This window comes from Aedes aegypti, chromosome 1 (genome assembly GCF_002204515.2).
Source record: "Aedes aegypti strain LVP_AGWG chromosome 1, AaegL5.0 Primary Assembly, whole genome shotgun sequence".
NCBI classification, from domain to species: Eukaryota; Metazoa; Arthropoda; class Insecta; order Diptera; family Culicidae; genus Aedes; species Aedes aegypti.
The window spans coordinates 149138841-149163241 of NC_035107.1; the positions used below are offsets into that span (position 1 = coordinate 149138841).

The 24401-nt window shown below is 36.5% G+C and overlaps 1 protein-coding gene and 1 long non-coding RNA gene across 2 annotated transcripts; one reads left to right on the top strand and one right to left on the bottom strand.

Annotated features, from left to right (window-relative positions):
* Positions 1 to 9: 9 nt before the first annotated feature.
* LOC5569674 (protein LSM12 homolog A) lies at positions 10 to 19846 on the bottom strand. The gene is made up of 6 exons (XM_001652886.2): positions 19630 to 19846; positions 19307 to 19440; positions 13988 to 14107; positions 13806 to 13925; positions 1181 to 1377; positions 10 to 119 (listed from the first exon to the last, which is right to left on the bottom strand). The coding sequence occupies exons 1-5, from the start codon at positions 19751 to 19753 to the stop codon at positions 1306 to 1308; spliced, it is 570 nt and encodes a 189-aa protein (XP_001652936.2). The 5' UTR covers positions 19754 to 19846; the 3' UTR covers positions 10 to 119; positions 1181 to 1305.
* On the top strand, positions 14114 to 15967 carry LOC110678180. Its single transcript, XR_002501463.1, has 3 exons — positions 14114 to 14624; positions 14673 to 14813; positions 14894 to 15967. It is a non-coding gene; the product is annotated as an uncharacterized LOC110678180 (long non-coding RNA).
* Positions 19847 to 24401: the final 4555 nt, after the last annotated feature.

Here is a 24401-nt window from a genome sequence, read left to right on the forward strand (position 1 = left end):
AGAGTAGCGTTCAGTTATAGTATTTGAATTTATTTTCTGTTTGTGATACTGATGAAAAGTGTGTTATCCGTTTTCTATTGAAGTTATTAAATTCAAACATATGACCACTGGAAAACTATCTGAAAGAGAAGATCATAAAAAGAGATGTAAAATTATTTGAATATAATGCGCATGTTTTCAGGACAAGCACAATATAATTGAAATTCAAACGGTGCAGTTCATGCGGATTAGTGAAGGATAAAAAGTTACAGATGATATCAAAATTAATTTGGGGCTTATATATGGCTAGACTTCAATCAAAAAGCCGATAAGTTTGTATGCATTGTAGCATCGTGTGTGTAAATATTGTAAATGTACGAAGTTGACCCAGGTTGCTAAGAGTCACCCAGACTGTGGACATATTAACACATTGTTTTATTCTTTCTTTGCGGGATATGACTTTCAAATCGGTAACCTACTATACGGTATAAATACCTCGGTTCTAATCCTCTTAAATTTACCATTTTGTATGGAATACGCAAAATCTGTGCGTAATTTTGGATGAAGATGCCATGTACTGGAAAATTATGAAAATTTGTATGAGGAAACAAACTTTGAGCGCGTTGTTCACCATGCCTTCTTTTTTATGGGACAGCTGTGCTTTTAAGGGGACACGGGAGACCGTGTTATTTTCCCTATCTTTCGTCTCACTCTAACAATAATCATCAAAACTTTGTGGAAGCAAATCTCGAGTTTTAGTGAACCGATGAAGCTGAAAATTTATCGGATTGTGCACTACATATATAGAATCATAGTGATACATTTTCGCATCGATATATGGAGTGGTTCTTGGGATTTGCTTCTTGAAATGGATAGGGTGATTATGATGACGTCCCGTGCGGCCTTAAGAGCAGTGTGGAAGTGTGTGAAAAAAGTTTCACTTCGTTTTGTTCACGGATACTTTCGCAAAGCATTGGCTGAAAATTATTGTGAGGGAGAAATCTTTTATCGTGAGAGTGAGTGAGAATTCGGAACCTCTCGGGTTGATGGTGAGTTACTCTTTTTGGAATGAAATGTAGGTAATACATATATTCAACAATATAAAGCATGACAACTGAGAACAGCAACAGCCTATGGTTTATGGTACTGTACAATGATAACGCAGTATTCAAGATGCGTATCATATTTCTATTATACTTACTTGTTCATAAATGTGTGTGGTTGAGTTACAGCTGTCCGATCGTATTTTTGTAGTGACCATGGAAATTGCATTTTGTTCTAGGTGAATCATTCTACTCTTTCAACAAACAAACACCCAAAGCATCACTATTTGGCAGAAACTGTTGCGGATGGTAAATTTGAAGTCGCCGAAGCCTGATCATTAAGGTGTTTTTCGACCTGAAATATATTCAATTGTATTAGAAAGCTATTCCAAATACTATTATTCTTTAAGGTGACACATCTCGGAATCCAAACATGACAGGCACAATGGCCGGCTTGTGCCCCTACTCACGATTTCAAAGGCACTTATCTGCTGAAATAATGAACGTACAAACTCAATCTTCTTATTTCAAGCTTTCTGCTAGTGCACAAAGGTAAAATAGAAATCGCACTGTAGTTTGATGCTTCTTTCGTGAGATTTGTGCCTTCAAAATTTTGGTACTTACATTATTGAGTTTTGATTCCAAGCTGTTTTACCTTAATGTCGTTGTTTGATTTACTATTGACGGGTATACATTAATAGATTAAAGTAGAACACGTGTACACAAAAACTGTTGTAAAATATTGGAAATTTTTGGCTCTTTCGCCTTAAAGATTTGTGTCTGTTTGTCTGATACCCTTTTTAACACTTCAGTAGTAATGCTTGCATTTTGTACAACACACATATGAAAAAAATCATGTTTTTTGCACACACCATTGACGGTAGTCAAAAAATGTAAGATTAACCCGTATAGGCCTGAGTGAAAGCATAAATACTAAATCCCTTACCACTCAGCGGATACTTAACGGATTCAAATAATTTTTTGTCAGTATATTGGCCCACATATCTAGTTTCTAGGAATGGCCGAAGGAACTCAGGAATATTCCTATAGCCGGAGTTATTGCAGTGGGTCACTGGGTCAAGTCGGGTTGAAAAATGCGATTTTTTGGGACATGCCAAGTTATCTTTATTTATTTCCAATGGCATTCATTTTATTTTGCATAAATCATTAATGTCTGATATTCAACATTATAAATGAATAGTGTTGCACCATTTAAAGTGTACCAGATGTGACCAGTCCGGCTTAATGTCCTGACTAACCGGCTCTTGATTTGTTAGATATTAAAGCGTTTCAAATATCTAAAGGTATTGATCGAATATAATAGTTCACTAAAATGCGTTCCCATAAGCTTGACACAGATGTTAAGATACAAATTGTACACTTTATCATAAATTTAAGGCATCCCGGGGGCCTGAAAATGGCGATTTGTAGGATCAATCAAATGCAGTTTCAATTATTCAATTTAATCGATTAACAGAAGGTTTACGCTGATGCATTTTTCTTAAAACTCCTCGATATAGTGGCCACATTATAGCCGATTCTGGAAATTATCTGTGACTTGAAATTTGCCTACCTCCAGGGGCACAGAAACACAAAACCCTTGTCACCCGACCTGACCCAGTGATCCATTGCAATAACTCCGGCCACAGGAACATTCCCGAGATTCTTTGACCACTTTTAGAAACTAGATATGTGTACGAGTATACTGACAAAAAATAATTGGAATCCGTTAAGTATTCGCTGAGCGGTGAGAGTTTTAGTAATTTTTCTTTCACTCAGGCCTATACGGGTTAACAAGCTCCAATTTTGATGGACATTATAGTGTTTCTCAAGTTTTGAGCTTTTTAAGGTAATGTTTCATCACAGACTAACACATACATGACTATAAGATGTTCGGAGACTATCTACTATGTCCAGGGCTGTTACAAAAACTTGAAAATCTTTTCCGCGAAACATCTAAATAAAGATCCGCGACTGAAAACAGCAATCCGCGTAAAAAATCAATGTTGTTGAGAGTTTGCTCATAATAAAAAAAAATCTAATATCTTTAGTAAATAAAACCCAAATTTAGTACTTTGTAAGTGCTAATTCATCAGAAATGAAGACATGTTTAGGTAACATCTAATGGTTTCGTAGTATTTTTTTTTTTTTTCAAATTTATTTATTTATTTACAGTCTTTGATATTTTTACATCGCACAGACTAAAACTTAATGACTAATTCTAGATTTGAACGCAGATTAACACAAATTAAAGTCATACATATGATACACATCATTAAAAACTTGGCAGCAAACATCGAGTGGGTTATGTTGTCCATACTGTGTGCGATGTGCCGATCGTCGAAAGAAGTCAGTACGCCGTATCGTTCTACCGGGAGCATTGAAACGAAGCTTTTTCCAAAATATCCGGACAGTCAACGTTGTTCTCCAGCAGGTCGAACGCGAGGTCATGGAATAATTCTCAAAGTCATTCCAACGGCAGAATTTTATTTGATGAGTGCTCTTCAGGATATTTCTCAATTCAATACCCTGATAGCCCTACATGTTTTTCCTCTTCTAGAAATCTATCTACGATTGACTTGGTCTTAACCGACTCTAGTCATCTTTGTAGCCAATTAGTTAGAGTAAAGTGGTGCAAAAGTTCGAGTGGGGTAAGAGTTTCTTTTTAAGATTTCGAACTCAGTTCAAAACAAAACTTATAAATGTCATGGTGGTTCGAGTGCTATTCAAGTAGGAGACTTTCACTCCAAATATCATAAAAATCGGTTGAGATTTGGAAAAGTTATGGCTATTTGTTGTTTTTTGACGTGAATATTGTAATTTTTGGTCAAACTTTCGCTTCACGGAACCAAATAAAGATAAAATCTTTTCAAATATTTTATGTAAGGGCGTTTCTAGGCCTACCATAAGGATGCTTTGAGGTGTATTAGTTTTTGCAAAAAAGCTTGGGAACAATTTTTGGCCCATAGTGGGGCAAAAGTTCGAATCAGCGGGGCAAAAGTTCGACCCATGTATAAAATCACGGAAAAAAATTCAGATTACCCAAAATCCACATTTTATCTTCAAATTTAGCGAAATTTGCCTGACCGTGCGAAAAATATTACCAAAATTTTCCATTTTCACTTAGTTTTGCGAAAAACTGCTTTTTTTGGGTGTATTAACCCTGCTTTGGACAATTTTTTTATGAAAATTTAGTGTGTATTTTCCGGCAAACATAAGTTTACAGCTGGTATAAAGTATGCCCGTCATAAAAGTATCAATATTAAGTGTTTAGCCAGCGAACTTTTGCCCCACACTTGATTCGAACTCTTGCCCCACTGGTGGGGCAAAAGTTCGTTTAAGACAATCAATTTTGAAACTGTTTTAACTAAAAATGGATAAATATTTTGACACAAGTATGTTCAGCAAAATTATAGCCAATATGTTGAAGGTTCACTGTATGGTATTTATTTTGTTTCAACTGCTATTATTTCTCTGGAAACTTTGATTATATCACTAAGATCGAACTTTTGCCCCACCTTACTCTTCTCATGCTGATTTTGATTCTGATCATGTCCCTGTTACATTTCAAATATCCCATGAAGCGATTCTCAATCCTATCAGCTCCACTTTCAATTATTTTCGAGTCGACTGGAATATATATGAAACGTATATTGACTCTAATCTTGATGTTAACATTTCATTACAAACTAAACTTGATATTGACAATGCCCTTGAAGCTTTAACAAATTCCATTGTTGAAGCCAGGAGCATTGCAATTCCAAAATTTAAATCCGTGATTATAGACGATGATCTTAAAATCTTGATCCGTCTTAAAAACGTAAGGAGAAGGCAATTTCAACGCACTCGCGATCCTGCCATGAAAATTATATGGCAGGATTTGCAGAAAGAAATCAAGAAACATTTTGCACAATTAAGGAACAAAAAAAAATAAGATTGAAAATAAGATTTCTCAATTGGACCCTGGCTCTAAGCCCTTTTGGAAATTATCTAAAATCTTGAAAAAACCTCAGAAGCCAATACCGGCATTGAAAGAGGAAAACAAATTATAACTAACTAATTGCGAAAAAGCTCAAAAACTTGCTATGCAGTTTGAAAGCGCGCACAATTTTAATTTAGGACTTACTAGACCAATTGAAAATCAAGTTACTCAGGTCTTCGAAAATATGCTCAAACAAGAGAACGTTTTCGAAAATACCTGTGAGACTGATTTGGAAGAAGTAAGAACTAATATTAAAAAATTCAAAAATATGAAAGCTCCTGGCGGTGATGGAATTTTCTACATCCTCATCAAGAAACTTCCAGAAAGTAGCTTATCATTTTTAGTTGATATATTTAACAAATGTTTTCAATTAGCATATTTTCCTGACAAATGGAAAAATGCTAAGGTTGTTCCAATTTTAAAACCAGACAAAAATCCTGCAGAAGCTTCAAGCTATCGTCAAATCAGTTTGCTTTCCTCCATCAGTAAACTTTTTGAAAAGGTCATTTTGAACAGAATGATGGCCCACATCAACGAAAATTCAATTTTGGCCAATGAACAGTTCGGATTCCGCCATGGACATTCCACTCATCAACTTTTACGTGTAACAAATTTGATCCGTTCCAACAAATCTGAAGGCTACTCTACTGGTCTTGCTCTTCTAGACATAGAAAAAGCATTCGACAGTGTTTGGCATGAAGGTTTGATCGTAAAGTTAAAAAAACTTTAATTTTCCAACATACATTGTTAGAATAATTCAAAGTTATCTGTCAAATCGTACACTTCAGGTTAATTATCAGAACTCTAGATCTGAAATACTTCCTGTAAGAGCTGGTGTTCCCCAAGGCAGCATTTTGGGACCAATATTATACAATATTTTCACATCTGACTATCTGAGTTACCTCAGGGATGTCAAAAATCCTTGTTTGCGGATGACACAGGCCTCTCCGCCAAAGGACGAAGCCTGCGTGTCATCTGTAGTCGATTGCAAAAAAGTTTGGATATTTTTTCTTCATACTTGCAAAAATGGAAGATTTCTCCTAATGCTTCCAAAACTCAACTAATAATATTCCCACATAAACCAAAAGCTCTTTATTTGAAACCTTCAAGTAGACATGTTGTCACGATGAGAGGGGTTCCAATAAATTGGTCAGATGAAGTTAAGTATCTAGGGCTCATGCTAGATAAGAATTTAACTTTCAAAAATCCCATTGAAGGCATTCAAGCCAAATGTAACAAATATGTAAAATGTCTCTATCCACTTATTAATAGAAAATCAAAACTTTGTCTTAAGAACAAGCTTTTGATATTCAAACAAATTTTCAGGCCAGCCATGTTGTATGCTGTACTAATATGGGCTAGCTGTTGTAATACCAGGAAGAAAGGTCTGCAGAGAATTCAGAATAAATTTTTGAAAATGATTCAGAAGCTTCCTCCCTGGTATAGTACCAATGAGTTACATAGAATATCCAATGTTGAAACATTGGAACAAATGTCAAATAAAATAATTAATAATTTCAGGCAAAAATCGTTAAAATCTTTTATTGCCACGATTAATGCGTTATATTTTTAGGTTAAGTTAGGTTAAGTATATTCATAACGTTTTTTTTCTCTTATAAGCAGGTGAAATCAACTCACCTGTAAAAAATCTGAACTGCTACGGCAAATGAAATGTAATATGTTGTTAACAAAATGTTAATAAAATCTTAGATTTGTTTTACCAAATTAGGATGATAGTGTTGTCTAATAACACAGAACAACTAGATATAAAAAATAATGAATGTAATGTTTAGAATGATACTAATAAAGAAATTAAAAAAAAAGGTCGAACGCGAAAAGCCTCTGAAGATATGTTCTCCTAGTTGCCAACGTCGGAAGACTGATGAGTGCGCATCGGTTTTTATAAGCAGGCAGTCGAAATCTATTACGCCATGGTAGTCTACGAAGTACAAACCTGACAAAGTATTCTGTAGTCAGGCTTATCTGACTACATCGACCCTCTCTTTCGCTAATAACTTCGCAAAAAAAAACTTGCGCATTGTTTCTAGCTCACAATGCAAGATAGGGCAATTCTTTATTGTATAACACTCTGTGCTTTGAAATGTTTTCTGTAATAACGCGAAAAGAGTAACGATGACGAAATCAATCATGTATCAATGCAAGTAAGCCCTAGAGGAAAATCAATGTCGAGTTCATACACACGGACGAAGCTATGCGACACCGACACATCAAAACTTGCAAAATTCCATAGTGAATGATCCAAACCAAAATATAAGTTGACAAAAAATAAGATTAAAAACAACATTTATCATCCGGTAATCTAGGAAATGTACTCAGTCCATATAGTTGTCAAATTTAGAGAATCCATCAAAAAAGTCTTCGGTTTTCTAAGACAATATTTATAATTAATGTGTAATGGAGAATTTGCTAAAACTTCCAAATATGCGATCATTTAGTTGAAAGCCAAAGAACACATAAAATATGTATAATTTGCTATCCATACAAAAAATATTTACATGAAAAACTGAAACGAAACTTATTTTAACCCTTTTTTACCTCAGCTGCGTTCGACAATTCATCTTTCACAATAGCGTTTAAAAAGTGCTAGAACAAAACTTGTTGCAAGTAAGCTAAATAATTCAAATCACTTTGGAAAAAAATAACAGATATCAATAGTTAGTTGATTATTTTTTAATAGGTTTAAATTCAGGTCACTTATTTCAATGTTTGGTGAGACAAATAAGCACATAAATTTATTCCAATCATTATTGAGCTAATCGTACCAATTCGAATAAGCTGGCGGTCGTCGAAAATCGGTGGGTCACCTTTGGAAAGCGAGGGTTAATTATATAGAACTCCTATAAATCATTTTTTTTAACTTCATATGAACGATTTGTAAATGTCATTAGGAAACCAAACGAATAAGGCTACAAAAGTTTAGGTTTTTCAAATTCTAATGATTAGTTGGATAGGGGTGATCGGGGCAATATGGGCCGCCTAAGGAAAACGTCATTGAATGCATAGAAAAACAGCAAATACTATCGTTTACTCGTTTTACCTCGTGTTCACCAACCATATGGGACATTATGAGCCACCCAACGGGGCAGTAGGAGCCACTTCATTTAATCGTATAATTTTTATTTAAAATCAAATAGAGTATAGCTAATAATAAACTGTACAATATTGGAAAGAAAATTTTAGTATCTTTGCTTGAAGTTATTAATTCCAGCGGCTGATTTTTGACAATTACGTAAGACATAGTAAGTATTTATAGTAATAAATTGCGACACTTGGTTCAATCTATTTTCTAGCAAAGTGTTCCATTTGTAATGGTGCACCAAGATGACTATGCAGTAAAAAAATCTAGAATATTTATGCAATGAATTGTTGTGTTCAAAATATCGTTTTTCTAGCTTTAACATAGGTCGCTCATTTTGCCCCGTCCTTTTATTTTTTAAATAATATTATGTTTTCTAAAAATTTTGTTTAAGAACAAATCTAGTTACGTGCACAAAATGTTCAGTATTATCTGAAGTTTCAATGGAGTGGTATAACTTACCAGAATCATAAATATAATTGTCTTATAAGCTTATATATAATATAATATAAGCTGCCAAAATTATTAGCTTTTCATGACAAAGGACAATTTTTTTTTTTTGTCGGTAGCGATAGGGGTAGTACTGGCACTCTTAATCTGCCCGAAGCTCCTTCCCAGCATTTGCTTTTATAAGCCTCTATTGCGTTCATCACACAGACGTTCCTAAGCAATGTTGCTCAAATAGTCACTGTGTACGCTAGCAGCAATCAGCCCTTGCCGTAGTTTTGCAGTCTAATAGTTCAGACTACTATCAAACTATGATAAGGCCTGAAATGCTACTAGAGTGGTTAAAGAGAAGAACGAAATAGTTTTATTAAAAGGTCCTCATTCCCCATTTCATTTCATCACTCACTATCGTCACTTTCATTTTCGACACTTGCACGTATATCATCGATTATCACTCATCAACTTTCGTAATACACTTCAGGTATACTTTCCATTATATCACTTTTCACATAACACCATTTTCATATAAATTCATTGTTATTACCATTTACCATCTGTTAGCATTACTAAGTAATTAAAAGATATTCTATTTAAATTTTTCATTATTTTTGTTGCTGTAGAGTCATTACTATTCCAACTACGATTTAGCACTATGATCAAGAAAGTTACAGTAAAAAAATCACTTCGATCCATTCTTCTGCACTCGCTGTTATTATTAACACTTTTATCATGCAAATTTGAAGAACTAGGCAATAAAGTTTATATTCAGAGAAATGATTGCACAATGTATTATGGTCATTATTAAATTAGTAGGGTTCACATCATCATTATTATTTTTTAACAAAACTATCAGAATCACTTCTAATTTCATTTTCAAATTTTCATCACCATAGATTTCATTATAAAGTCACTATTAGCACCCTCACAATCACTAAATTTAATAACGACGAGTGTAACGCACAGTTCCACCAAACACCCATTCTTATGTTGCATTATAAAACGATTGATCACACGTTGGCTTCGAAACTTAACCACCATTACTGATTAGTACAAAGGATGCTACAGCTCGTGTAAACGAACTAAAACATCAACAACCAGCACTGGTTTATAAGCAACTAATGAGCCCTGGCGGTCCCTCCGTTCGAAGAGAACCTGATAATATGGCGAAACATATTAACAGATCCTCTGCCTGAATGCAGCCGTTTCATGAAAATCATGAACCGTTAGAGGTGTGCCAAAGTATTGGGAAGGTGATATGTTTCACAGACGGGTATTATTATGGTGCACCTTCTACTTTGGCACCGTCAAACCCTGTGATCGTGGCCAGGGTATTAGCTTTTCATGACAAAGGACAAATTCGAACATTTTTGTGAATATTTCGAGTGTTGAAACGAATTTTCTTACGGTTTTTATTGTGGTGGCTATTTGAAGCATCCTTTAGCAGATCATAATGACACTACACATCAAAACACTGTTTTCGAGGTCAAATCCGAGGTGGCTCATATTGCCCCCATTGCCCCTACAACTTGACTACTCCAGAGAACTACCATTTTTAACATGTTTTCTGTATGAAATATTTCAATGATTCTGAAGAGAATGTGTGCTAAAGTGGGAATTTAAAATTAGAGATGTACCGAATATTCGGGCCGAATATCTCGATTATTTTGGTTTTGCCGAATATTCGGTCTGCCGAATATTGAAATCTGTTATTCGGCCGAATAGTGACCGATTAATAACTAGATAAGGTACCGCGGGGCAAGTGGGTAAATGGGGTAAGTGAAAACAATTGATATATTTTACTGAATATGTGAATTAACGTTTTAAACTCATGCGTAAACCTTTGAGACCATTGAGAACATTACAATAGGTAAGAGATTTCTGAGATTTTTCAGCCATTATTGCATAATAGAGCAAAAAATTGTTAACCTGTCAACTGTTACTCCGTAACAAGTTGGCGGCGTACAATCTGATTTTAATTTTTTCAGTGGAAAAAAGTTGCGTAAAATAATTTCCTGTACCACTTCTTAGTTGCCCTCTGTGACAGTTTCAAACTGCAATAAAAAAAAGTTTTAGAATTAATTCGACGTAGACCTAAAAATAACTAAATTTAAACACCGTCAATTTTCTTATCAGGTGGGGCAAGTGAAAAGTTTATCATTAGAGATTAAATTTGTGTTTTCTCTTTAAGTAGCCATAAGTAAACATGGTTCGCAATTATCATAGAAAAACATAACGTGCTGATAATTCAAGAAACACTATACTCAAGCGTTAAAAGCTATTAGAAATCATGGAACTTCTGTAATAGATGTTGCCAAACATTACAATATTAATATGTCTACTTCGGGCAGCCAATTGAAAGGAAGACGTTGACTGAAAAGTTGCAATATTAGAGAACACACGCAAATCTCGTGGAATGTCTATCTAAAGCTAGTTCAAAACATAAAAATGGGGTATAGGTCTATCCACATAAAAAAGATTCTAAATACGTTATTGAAGGATTCCGTTTGATTTCTCCCGAAGAGTTATCCGACGTCATATCCGACTTTCTCAAAAACAAATAACGAGCGGTGGAGATTCTACAGAGCAGAAATGCAATTGCTGTCCTATAATGTAAGAACTAACATTGGAAATGTTGCAGTTATGATGTTGTCGAATCATTTCAACTAACATAACTGAACAGAAGAAAATTCAAGTGAAAAGAATAACATTTTCTTTGTTTACATGTTACTTATGTTATTGTTCATTGGGAAGCCTTAACAAATGTTAAAGCTAATAGAAATCGTGAATATAACTGTTTGTTTTTGAATTTAATGTTCAAAACGGTAAACTTTTCACTTGCCCCACTTTTGGGGCAAGTGAAAAGTAAGGAGACATTTTTCAAAAACTTTTTCTGTATTTTTTTCTTCAATTTTTCATGAAAATCAATTTCAGCATGCTGCTTATATTTGGTGGGAGTCAAGCTAAAAAATATACACGACCTCATGTGTTTCAATTAGAAGTCTCTAGAATTTGAAGAATCTCAACTATGCGAATTCAATTACCCACTTGCCCCACGGTACCTTAAACTAAATTGTAATAAATATCATGGAAAAGGAAAATTTGAAAAAAAAACGAATAATATTTTCAAGTTTTCCTGCCTAATTTCTAAAAAGGTGGGAATTTCTTAGGCAGTGTCCATTTATTACGTAACGCTAAAATTTGAAATTTTTGATCCCCTCCCCCCATCGCAACGTTTTTTATATGGAAAGTTTCAAAATTTCGTATGAGTCGTAACGCTTGAGCCTACTCCTCCTCCCCCTAGAGCGTTACCTAATTTGTGAATGGCGTCTTATGACATTGAGACGACTACTATCCTGCTTAATGCACAAGTCATTCTTTGCAAATCAACCTTTCACTCATCTTGCAGGAATTCTGTAAAGTATGGCTTGTTAATTAATACCTTTTTAATCTCAATCATTATCAGGGTTTTCCATACTTTCGATAATTCGGTATTTCTTTATTATACGAAACATTGGTCTGCGGTCTATTTTTTCCAATTTCTATGAAGCACTTTCCGAAGTCGGATGAGGAATCAAGAGACGTATTAATTCAATTTAAAAAAAATGAAATGGATTAAAAATGTAATCAATAAGATACGACTCCCGGACTACGGAGATACAAATCCTCAGAACTTACGCTTTTTGTAATTTCTACAAACGTTCCAAAAGATCAAGAAGATCTTCATTCATGTCCATTCAAATTCCATTCAATTCTTCGCTTAATTCAGTATTAAAAATGCAGTTTTCAGGAAATTTGATAAGCATATGATTGTTATTCGGCTAAATATTGAGGTTTCATTTGGCCGAATATTAAGCCATTATTCGGCCGAATGTTCTGCCGAATAATGATATTTCAACTATTCGGTATTCGGTACATCTCTACTTAAAATATAAACTGGGAGTCCATACTCCAATAGAGACTATGCAATTTCAGTATGTATACACGATGAGAAGGTAAAAATTACACGATTGAAGATAAATTCGCGGTTTCCGCAGCATACATTGGTAATTCCGTGATTTTCGCGGCAGTATTTTATTCACCCCCGATTTTCGCGACTGGCGGGATAAATCCGCGAATTTCGAGACTGTTGTAACAGCCCTGTATGTCGATGAAATAAAATCCATTAAACATTAAACATCAAATCAACGACAGAGACACGCAAGGTCGATGTAAGCGCTATTTCCGGGAGGCATAAGGTCGTTTGGCACAATGGCCATTTGGCAAAATGGCCATTTGGCACAATGGTTGTTTGACATAACCATATTTTTTTAAAAGATGCGTGTTTTTGATGAAAAACTGTTACGCCAAATGATCGTTATGCTAAATGGCTTTATGCCAAATGACCCAGACCCGATAATTTCGGCCTTCGAACTACATTATAGAGCTCTGCATTATTTTGATTTTGTTTGGAATTTTGACGTTTAGTGGCCTTGGTATTTACTAATTTCATGGAAGAGTGGGACCTTCCTTAGCCGAGTGGTTGGAGTTCGCGGCTACAAAGCAAAGCCATGCTGAAGGTGTCTGGATTCGATTTCCGGTCGGTCCAGGATGTTTTCGTAATGGAAATTTCCTTGACTTCTCTGGGCATATAGTATCATCGTACCTGCCACGGTTGTCCGACATTTCGCGGTAAACCATTCCACGGTCAACCATTTCGCGGTGTACCATTTCGCGGTTTGTATCATTTTGCGGTTAGTACCATTTCTCGGTATGCCATTTCGCGGCCTATACCATTTCGCGGTGTGGTTTTTCCTACGAGTTGCACTGAAAATTGTTGGCATTTTCACTAATAACATTTTCATCGGTGATTTACCCTTCTTTTAAACACCGGAAGTCCTTCAATTTGCACTGTTGAGATAAATGAAACATCTGAGTACAAACCGCGAAACGGTATACCGCGAAACGGTATACCGCGAAATGGTACTGACCGCGAGATGTCGTACCGCGAAATGGCAAACCGCGAAATGGTACACCGCGAAGTGGATTACCGCAAAATGTTATACAATCCTCATTGAACATTCATTGCTGATAAGCAGGCTCTGTCCCAGTGAGGACGTAATGCCAAGAAGAAGAAGAAAAACGTAATCTGATTTCATCATTGATAAGCAATGAGATAATCGATTTAGCCTCAAATAAACAAACTAGTAAAACATAACAATGAGATATCCTCAATAAGGTATATCCAACTTTTTGGAGCATTAGTTTACTTGTTACTTACTATTTTCTTTATGTGTGTCAGCTGTCGGGATTCAGGAGAACCTTTTACATTATCTACTTTGTAGGGAGGTGTTATGGTTACGTCTTGGAACACAACTATGTTAGGACCTTGCCACGATACCTACAATACATCATTTGATTAGTAATCGGATGAAACTGATATGTTGCGATTAGTTATCAAACCTGATTGATAGTTCGTGCAATAGCCAGAAACAGATTCTGTCCTTCCTGGCTAACTCCAGCCGCCAGTGCCGATACTTGTCGCTTCTTCTTCTCCACTTGATTTCTGACTCGGGTGCTCAGCTGATAATAAAAATAAAAAAATGTATATTATTTGTTTGCAATAAATAATTACGGTTCCACGTTCTAAATTGCAAAATAGACTTATCAGTAACGATTGTGACGATTCTTCTTACTTTTTCAAACGTCATCGTCATGACCCTCAGTTGAGATTGTTAAGAGAAATAGGGGAAAGTGGGGCAGTTTGGCCACCTTAAGGAAAAGTCGATAAAAATGCTGAAAATATTATGAATTTTTCGAATGTTTGCATGATTTCTAACAATTTTTAGATGAATGCACTAGATGCGCATGATCAAGGTATTTATAGAAAGGTACATTGATCTAAGCAGTCAGTGGATGCGGGGAATGATAAGCAGCGAGGGGGTAGAAAATGACAGCTGGTGAGTTGGCTGGCTGGCTACTTCCCTTCCCCTCCGCTGATTGTTCTCGTTTCCATGGCACAATTATTATTTTGTTATGTTTTCAAAAACAAATTGAACATATGTACTCTAGCAGAGACAGATTTCGAGTAGAGAGATTGGTAAGCGAATTTTCTGGTTTAAATCCATGTCTTATTTCAATAATCTAGTTCTAGAGTGTCGGAATTGTGCATTGAAACGAAATTGATATTCAAAAAGGACCTATGGAATAATTTTGTTGCTGCTAATCTGATCTGAAATGGAATATGTCAGCTTGTTTGAGACATCAATTGGTCACTGTGCTTTACTCGGTTTGATTTAGAAATGAGAACGAAGTTTTGAGCTATGGAGGTGGTTGTGATTGGTAACTAAATTATATTCTTCTTTTCAGACTGTTTCTTGCAACGGTGACAGACGAAATAGAGCATGAAAGTCGCTGAAATGGTGTCTCATTTTGATCGTTTTTCGGAGTTGAACTTCGCTTTAAATCTGAACTGCACTTTATTAGTATATTCAATACATTGTCTCAGCAGTGCTTGATGTAATTTGAAAACCGTTCAATGAGTTAAACAGTTTTACCGAGTTGACAATTGCTACTATATATAGGTACTAACCTATTCAAAGTGCTATGAATTCCAGTAAGGAAAATAGGTCGACATATATCTAACAAATCCAAATTTTGAAACATGCTTTCTGAAAAAAATATAACGCTGCCATAACTTGCATTTTCAACAGCACAAATCTAAAAAAAAAACTAAACAGTACTTTGCGCTTTTCATTTCTAATCATCGATATGTGTATTTAACAATACTTTCGAAGTAATCCAGTCAAAGGTCTCGTCATGTACCTACTTCTGATAAATACCTACACACATTTACAAAAAAAAAATCAGCTGCTAAACATGAATTGCATTTAGGTTCATATTTGTTGCTGATAAATAGATCCAAAATGAGTAATCTGTGGTGCTGAATGAATAGGGTATGGAAATGTATTAAAAAATTATGAACATTTGTGCGAAAAATATCATCCCGTGTAATGTTGTCTTTTACCAGTACAAACTGTGCATCTGTTACTTCAAAACGTGATGGTACATATCTTCTGCGCGAAATCGTACTCCCTTTTAATAGACTGTGGAAACTCGTTTCTAAAAATGTGTGAGGCCTTTCTCAACAATTATATTGCGTCAAATCTGTGGCTTTTTTGACATTTCTAGATTGATTTCAAGCTGGACCGGAACAAACTTTTGAGAAACACCATAATTCTAAGGTGTCGGCAAGGGTAGACGCGTCACGCGAAAATCCTTTTGAGTTTGACATTTCATTATTAATAATTGTTATTCTTTCCGTGCAATTTTCGCTTCGCTTCGCAAGTCGCGTCTACCCTAGCCGCGCCCTAAGGCTGGTAGAGTTAGACAACAAAACAATAGTGACTTAAGTGACCGAAATTATCGAAATAGTGACCAAGAATGCTAGAATAGGGTAACGACTGTTTACTTCCCTTTAAAATGCTAACAGTTGGCGCCAGCCGCAAAAAGTACAGGCAACAACCTTCCGAACGTTTAGTTTCTTTCACTGGCCGCCGTGCGGCGACACTGATGTTTGTATTCCACTCACTGATCGCGCTACACACGGTTCTCAAATATCTCAAACTTCCAACACAAACGCATGGAAGAAAGATAGTCGAGAACTGTCAAAACGTATGGCAAATAATGAAAAACGTCATCTGCACTCAGGCAAATGGACTATCGATAAACAAAGGAACCCCTTATGAAAATTCGCCACAAGGAATCGGGTTGAAATTCATAAATTAGCCTTATGAAACCGAAATTTGAAAACAAAAATAGTTTTTGCGGCAACCTGGAATCGAACCAAGGACCTTGCGTTCGATAGGCTCGTGCGTACACCCCGCGCCTATCGACGCCTTGAAGTGGAGTGATGCTAAAACGATACATAAAGCGTTCGTATTGCGATAATTGTTCCATCTTTCATAAGGCAAAATGTATGAATTTCGATAGTCCAGTTCGCTGCGTGTGGTTCCTAATGAGTCGAACCCGCGATAATGAAGAAGATGTAGGAGAAAAGCGGAAAAACATTAAAAACCGATAAAGCTTTGAAGGAAAATTGGGAGAAATTGTGTAAGAAAGATGGGCAAAGCCTCGCCCAAGATTTCATGAGCAGTGTTAAGAGAAATGTACGAGCATTCAGCTTGGGAGAGGAAATTCAATAAATAAATTAAACATGGCAATTATACAGGTATTGAATCCCTGAAAATTAGCCTATCCGATTTAAAATAAATGTTTGGTGATCATTTTTGTGTGTCTCTTTTTTTCGAGTCCAGTCTTTACTTGCAATCCTCTTTCAATCTTCGCCGTTGATTTTTTCGCATTATTATTGAAAACTGATTTACTCTTAAAAACACTTTTCAGTGTTGTACGACAAAGGATCGTGATATCGTAAAAGTATTGTGGAGTTGTATATTTTGGCAAAGTTATTAACTACAAAGATGATCGATGAAGTCAAATAAGCCATCATTGAACATTCAGATAAGCCTTAGTAATCAACTGTGTAGAAATGTCAATTTCCTTTGCAAGTTTCGGGTTTCTTAGCTGGTTACGTAATGAATAAAAGGTGATATGTACTCGCAGCCAGAACACGTAATTTTATTACACCGGAAACATTATTGTCACACGTCATAAGTGTTCCAAGGCTCTTCAACAACTTCAACTACATCCCCATCAAGCACTGCCTCAGCACCAACAAAACTGAACCTGCTTCTTTCTCTACATGCTAGTGGTGTTGAAAATTTGATAGTATTTATTGAGGATTTGTTTGAAATTGTTGAAGCATTTGTTAATCTTGGAATACTTGTGACATGTGGAAATTATGCGTCCCGTGTAGTTAAATTCATGTTCTGGCTGAGAATACAAAATACGATAAGCGCTAAGGACAATACTCGGTGAAAACTAAAAGTATACATCAAGAGTACTAGATGAACAAAGAGGTTAATATTATTAAGTGAAATAAATACGGCAGATTCAGTGGGCTAGTCACTTAGTGTTGAAAATTGAAAAATAAGCTGAAGATAAATAATATGTAGCATTGTATGTTTCACTTTTATCGAACATTTCATCAACATTATATTGGAATTGGGTCCTAAAATGTGTAATGAATTCTTGTTTAATTTAATAATACGAAAGAGCATGTTCTTGCAACTACTTTAGCAATTTTTCTATCTCAAATAACGGCTATAACATTTTTAAACTTCAATTTTTAAAATGATTCCAAATATGAACCTTGACACTTGTGTTCATGTTTGACGTTCACTTTTTCGACAGAAATGCCACAGGGCTTATAGTTTTAACACTGGGGTTGTTCCTATCTGACATTTCGGAAGGGACACGGAAAACAAAATATACCCAAAATTTGAGTTTAAACCAAAGGGTGTGACAAAACCTCAAAAATCATAAAAAAAAATGTTTTTTGGACTTAAACCAATGAAAATCATTTGAAAATTGAGTAAAAGAACGGGGTTGGTGGTCTGATGGCTACCGCTTCTGCTTCATAAGCAGAAGGTCATGGGTTCAATCCCAGGCCCGTCCCTTTCCTCGTACTTTGTAGTTGTATTTCTCTCACTTACTTCTATCTTACATTCTACATCTATCACACTCAAACTATTCGTTCATAGCAAACGCTAGAACCAGAGACGGACAAGAAACCGTTTCCCTAACGCTTCCATTCTTCCACGCGCATGCCTTTCCTTACGCCTGATACATAGGCAGTCTGCTTACCACAAAAGCAAACCTCTCTGCCATGCCTTTCCCCCAATCCATACACTCCCGCATGAACTGGCTTAGATGCAGTGGTATATACGGTCTACGTGGAAGCCAGTATAATGCATCATCAATTCCTCCCCCTCCCCACATTGGTCTGCATTCTGACGTGGCAGGCACCATTGTCGCTAAAAATAGAAGATCACCAGCACTTATACACTGAGGATGCCTGTTAGTCCCAAGCAGTCATTCGGTTGGTTCCTTGTATAAGTGCAGCTGATCTGGCGATACTGGAGTAGCATCCACGGGCGGCCAATTAACCCTCTCTTTCCCATGGTAGCACAGGTGATCCACCGATTTTCAACGAACGCTAGCTAAACCGAATTGGTACGAGTAGCTCAATAATTATTGGAATAAATGTATACGCTCATTTGTCTTATCAAACATCGAAATAAGTGACCTAAGGGTCAAACTATTGAAAAACAATCAACTAACTATTGAAAAACAATCTAAATTTTTTATTGTGATTTTGAATAATATAGCTTATTTGGAACAACTTTTGTTCAAGCACTTTTTTTAGAAACGCCATTTTGATAGTTAAATTGTCGAACAAAGCTGTGGGAAAGAAAGGGTTAAGCTCAAGCTCAAGCTCAAGCTGAAAATCATTTGAAAATTGAGTAAACATGTGTTTCTGCCCTAAAGTTAAGCGTTTGATACTAAAATTGGGACAGGGCTTTAGGACCCTAGAAGCCCAAAGGTGCAGAATGACCTCAGGAATCAAGCCCTGTACTCAGATTTGGTGGACATTTTTTTCTCATATTAACGGTCTGTTGGGACACCGTGTACTTAACTTCATTTCGAAGAACTTTCATCTCTATGGGAAAGTGAATTGAGTTAGCATGTTAATTTCACCGAATATTTTAGTCTTTTTTGAAATATTTTCTGTTCTTAAAATAATGTATGAGAAAAGTACTAAGTTTGGTATTTTTAAACAAGGATTCTGTTATTACACTTATGAGATTAATATATACTTACGCGCTGGAGATTCAAGGACTGTGGTGGATCTGGTATGGAGTTTACTTCTTTTTTGACTTGGACATCACTGCAGAGCGCCAAGTTGAGAATGTACACATCATTTAGCTTCGAAGAGTTACTGGCGGACGAACATTCTTTGTGATTTAGTAAAATGCATTGATTAAGGAAAATTAGGTGGAAAATCATCGGGTTTTTAGTATAACGCTTCCCAAACAAGGGAATCTTTTGTATATAGATTCCGAAGAGACCTGTGATTGAGGAATTAGAAACCAAAATAGAACCCACAGTATGTCACCCCAAATAAAACTTTTTGCAAAGGATACTCAATATCAGCATTTTGGTTTGTTGGTCAAAGGCCAGCACTTCGCCTTCGATGTTCTGATTGTAGCATGTCGTACAGGCCACGGTACTTCCAATAGAAAAACAATCCTGAACTAGACCAGCCATTTTAATTCTCAGGACGAAATAAACTTTTCTGCACTGCCGATGGCTTTCACTGACATCCACAAATTTCGTACAGCAAAAAGCAGCAGCAAAAGTGATCCGAAGACGGACAGACGAAGTATAGCGTTTTTCGCAATCACATTGACAGATGAGAACACCGACGCCGAGGGATATGACTTTCGTTAAATAAAAAGCGAACACGGAAAGCAGAGCTCACCTGAATTTTATTTAAATTGACATTTATTTTATGTTAAAAATCAGTTATTCAGATTTTTTCCGAATAATGGGGGGAGTCATAACCCGGATAAAAACGTATCATTCAGTGAATGGAATAAACCATTAATGTGCAATATAACGTATTGGATACAATACAACGTATTGAAATTGAGTGTTGAAGCAATATTATTCTTGTTTGGATATACAATTCAAAAACAATATAATATATTGTAACAGAACATTGTATTGTTTTTAATTGGTTTTATACCTTACAATTTTGGTCAAATTCCTATTTTCGCGTAAAACAACTGTTGCTTTTTTCTATGTAGCTTTGCTGAAAAAAATAAACAAAACAAGTTCAGAAAGCAAGAAATGTTGGGTGAAAAATATTCAAAAAGTAAAAATAAGTAGTTTTTTAGGAGTCATTTGACATTAGCTGTAACGACGAATGCAACCATGATACAGTTCGTTGAATTGTTTTTGTATTGTACAACAATACACGAATTGCTAATCAAGACAATACATGAACATTATATCGTATTGTATTTTCAAAATGTATGCATGAGAAAATATATATACAGTCGAATTTCGTTCGTTGCACTACGTTTAATTGCACTTCGTTTTAATTGGGCTCTCGTTAAGTGGGCTATAGCCCACCTAAAACGAAGGCAAGCGTCACTTTCTGACATAAACCGCAATTTGTCAATGTTGGTAGCCCTGAATTTCTATTGTAATCGGTGTTTTGACAGCTCAAAACTTAGCCCGATTAGTGAAAGTCTTTCACTAATCGGGCCACGGGTTTAGTGCAACGAACGAAAGTTGACTGTATTTGTATTGTTACGATACTTAACCACCCAACCATTATATTGCAAAAATCTCATATACCATACAGTAAACTGTTCAAAACAATATATTGTACTGTAATTGTATTGTCATTTTACATATACTGTATTGTATTTCCAATATATTGAATTGTACTGTTACAATACGTTATATTGTTTTTGTATTGTATTTTTTATCCTTAAGGCCGTCCCTTATATTTCGAAATTGTGAAATGTTAGGATTTATTTCATAACGACAAAAATAGTCATTTTTGATAACCAACCAACCTCCCCGTTACGCTTTTTGTATCAATATTTTTCAAATTTTGTATGAGTTGTAACAGATTAAGGACACCCACCAACCCACGTAAGCGTTATGAAAGTTGTGAATGGACCCTTATAAATTTGTCATTGTTAAAGTGGTCCCCAACAGCCTTGAAGGCATCAGGTGTAGATGACCTCGAGCAAATCGAGCTCGCTGCTCTAGTGCACGCTTCGTGAGTACGAAAAGCCACTAGTAACAAATTACCCTGCGCGTGTTGATAGTGAGCATTAAAGTTTATTTTCTTTGTAGTAGTGAATTTCATGTTAACTAGCTTTGTTCAATAGATTTTCATTGTTTAAAACACTTCATGCGCTTGAATACTTAAATATAACGCGCGCAGGATGGCTTTTCGTACTCACGTAGCGTGTACTAGAGCAGCGAGCTCTTTTTGCGCACGGGGTCATCTACACCTGATGCCTTCAAGGCAACCAAGGGGACCACTTAGCGTCCACGTACGGACTTCAAATTTTTACCTGATTTTTTTTTTCTTACCAAAACGAGCACTTTACAATGATGAACTTATAACATTTCGTATTTTCGAAAAATAAAGGACGGCCTAGTGTTCATTTTGCCCCGGTACCCCTATAGTTTGAAAATATTCTGTCGGGGAAAATTTAAACCTGATTTGCTGATTGGCCGTTCAAACCTAAAATTTATTCGACGAAAATGTGTTCACTGTGCTTCGGTTGAAGAATAGAATACAGTGACCGTAGTTTGTATGATAAACTTTCATGATTTTGAACGAAAAAACTTATTTTGAAAATTTTCAAATTGAATACGTTTTAAATACGGGTCAAGCACAACAGAAAATGTATAAAAATATGTTAGGAAGTGTCTGGAATAAGAAATCTGTTTCAATTTTTGGATTTTCATGCAAAGTAGGCCTAAAAATATGAAAGGGTCGGAAATTGGTGTTCTTCCACGCATTGAAGAATACAGCAGGGGTTCGATGGTTGGAACACGACTGCCTTCAATCTAGCGAATCCGACCCGTTAGTTGGAATGACTGACAGCTTGTGAAAGTGCTCCACACTAACGTATCTGGAGAGCAAATCGTCACGAAACGCACATATACATACACATTTGTTCTTTATATGGAGACTTCAATGCGACGGTACTCAGACGTCAAAGTCAGTTTGACATCTTCTCTTGACATTCAAGTGCTTTTTAGTTGGATTTTTTTTCCAACCAGCCAACATTCAACCATCGAGTCATTCCATGTAGCGGACCCCCAACGAGCGAATCCCCACTATACATTTATATAAAGCGCGTTTCGTGAAGATTTGCTCTCCAGATGCTGGGCCATTTTCACCATCTGTCAGTCGTCTCAATTTACGGGTCGGATTCGCTAGTTGGAAGGCAGTCGTGTTCCAACCAGCGAATACCCTGTATAGTGAAACATACTTTACACGCTAAGATCAGTCTACCTAAATATGGGTAAAGTTTACCCATAATATCCAAAAACCCAAGTAACCACAAGCTAATATCATTGCAGTAATTTAAACGAAAGACGACATTTTTGCATTAATAATGTTATTATGCATTTATTCAATAACTCTCGAAAACTTATACAAATAGTCTCGAGTCAGAAAAGTGAACAAACTTACTTTATCGATCCTACGTGTTCCGCAGGCAAAATTCCACACGTTCCGTTCTTACACAACTAGATTTTTCACTTTTAGAACGTTTTATTTAAAAATTACAAAACGGAGTGTTCGTTCGGACCAGTTCTCGAAATAAAATTTCCACAGCAGTGTTATTCGGTTACAGCAGCTTGAAACTAAATGTATTCAATTTCTTGCTATTATTTCCTAATTATTTTTAACTTACATTTTATAGTTTGTGTTTAATTATCCTTTTCTTTTCAGGTTTCGTTCGCTCGGGCTTGATCACCAATCTGTGAATCATCTTCAATAAATATCAACTAGTTTACAATACGTTTTCTACTACTTACAGCTATATCCGAAATCTCGAAAACCAATTCCGAACTGCTATTTCTCCTTCCACAGCACTTTTCAATTCTACTTTGCACAATTGCGTAAAAAAACTAGAAATTTGTCTACGCGCTCGAATTCAATTCATCTAACTTTGCAATGGCTACGATACAGTAACTTTTTCTCTATTTACAAAATAATCTTCCTCCCCAATATTTACTTTTTGCGCCGGGACGAATTCAACACCCGACAGTTTGCTTACTCTAATTCGCCTACCTACTACACGCTACCAAACCGACACCTTCAGTTGGGTGATGGTTGTTCGATGTTGGGTGGTGCGAACATACCCCCTCCCCGTAATTCTGGGGGGGCTACTCCAACACCAGAGTTACGCTCCTGAATTTCTAGCACCGCCAGCTTTGCCACCGGACGCCTGAACTCTCCTTTCGCCGTCTTCACCAACGCTTGCCTCACTCGGCCATCAGCACCAGGATACACCTCTCTAACAACTCCACGTGTCCAACACTTCCTCATTCCTTCTTCGGCTATATACACTAGATCCCCCGGCCTGATTGGCTGGGTCTCTGCATGCCATCTCGTGCGGTTGTAGATCGCCGGCACGTATTCCGCTATCCAACGGTCCCACATCCGATCGGCCAACACCTGTGACCGCTTGTAGAGGTCTCGCAAAGCCTCCGCATTCGCTGTCTTCGAAACCTGATCTACAGCCAGGTCTACACCTTTCACGAAGTGATTTGGTGTTAACGCTTCACCTGCCTCGGGTCCCAATCCTGCGTACGTCAACGGCCGTGAATTCACAAGGTCCTCTGCTTCGGCCAGTGTGGTCAGCAGGACCTCATCCGTCAACCTTCTGCCATCGTTCAACACCGCCAGTGCTGCTTTCACGGATCGGACTAACCGCTCCCAGACGCCTCCCATGTGGGGCGCGCTTGGTGGATTGAAGTTCCACCGAGTCCAAGCATCCGTCATCGCTTCTTCGTATTCTCCATCTATTTTCTGAATTACCTCCAAGGGGTGGATCACTCTTGATGCATTTAATATATCAGCAGAAATAAATGCATTCAAATGCATTTGAATGTACTCATTTTTTCCTAATCCATGGATTGCTACAATGCTATAGTGCTATCGTTGTTGAACTGTCAAACTGCTCTATGAGCAAACTACAACAGTCTGTGAAAGTGTTGTAAATACCTCAATCTACCATTTATTGCCGAGTTGGAGCTCACAAAATTCGTGGTCCTGAATTCTCCTGCAATAGGGTCCTAAAGCCCTGTCTCAATTTTAGTACCAAACGCGTAAGTTTAGGGCAGAAACACATGTTTACTCAATTTTTAG

Coding starts and splice junctions, on each gene's coding strand:
- LOC5569674 (XM_001652886.2), bottom strand. CDS start 19,753: ATGGCTGGTCTAGTTCAGGATTGTTTTTCTATTGGAAGTACCGTGGCC. Junction 13,926..13,987: donor TTGCACGAACTATCAATCAG/GTTTGATAACTA, acceptor GATGTATTGTAG/GTATCGTGGCAAGGTCCTAA. Junction 1,378..13,805: donor TGACACACATAAAGAAAATA/GTAAGTAACAAG, acceptor AATATATTTCAG/GTCGAAAAACACCTTAATGA.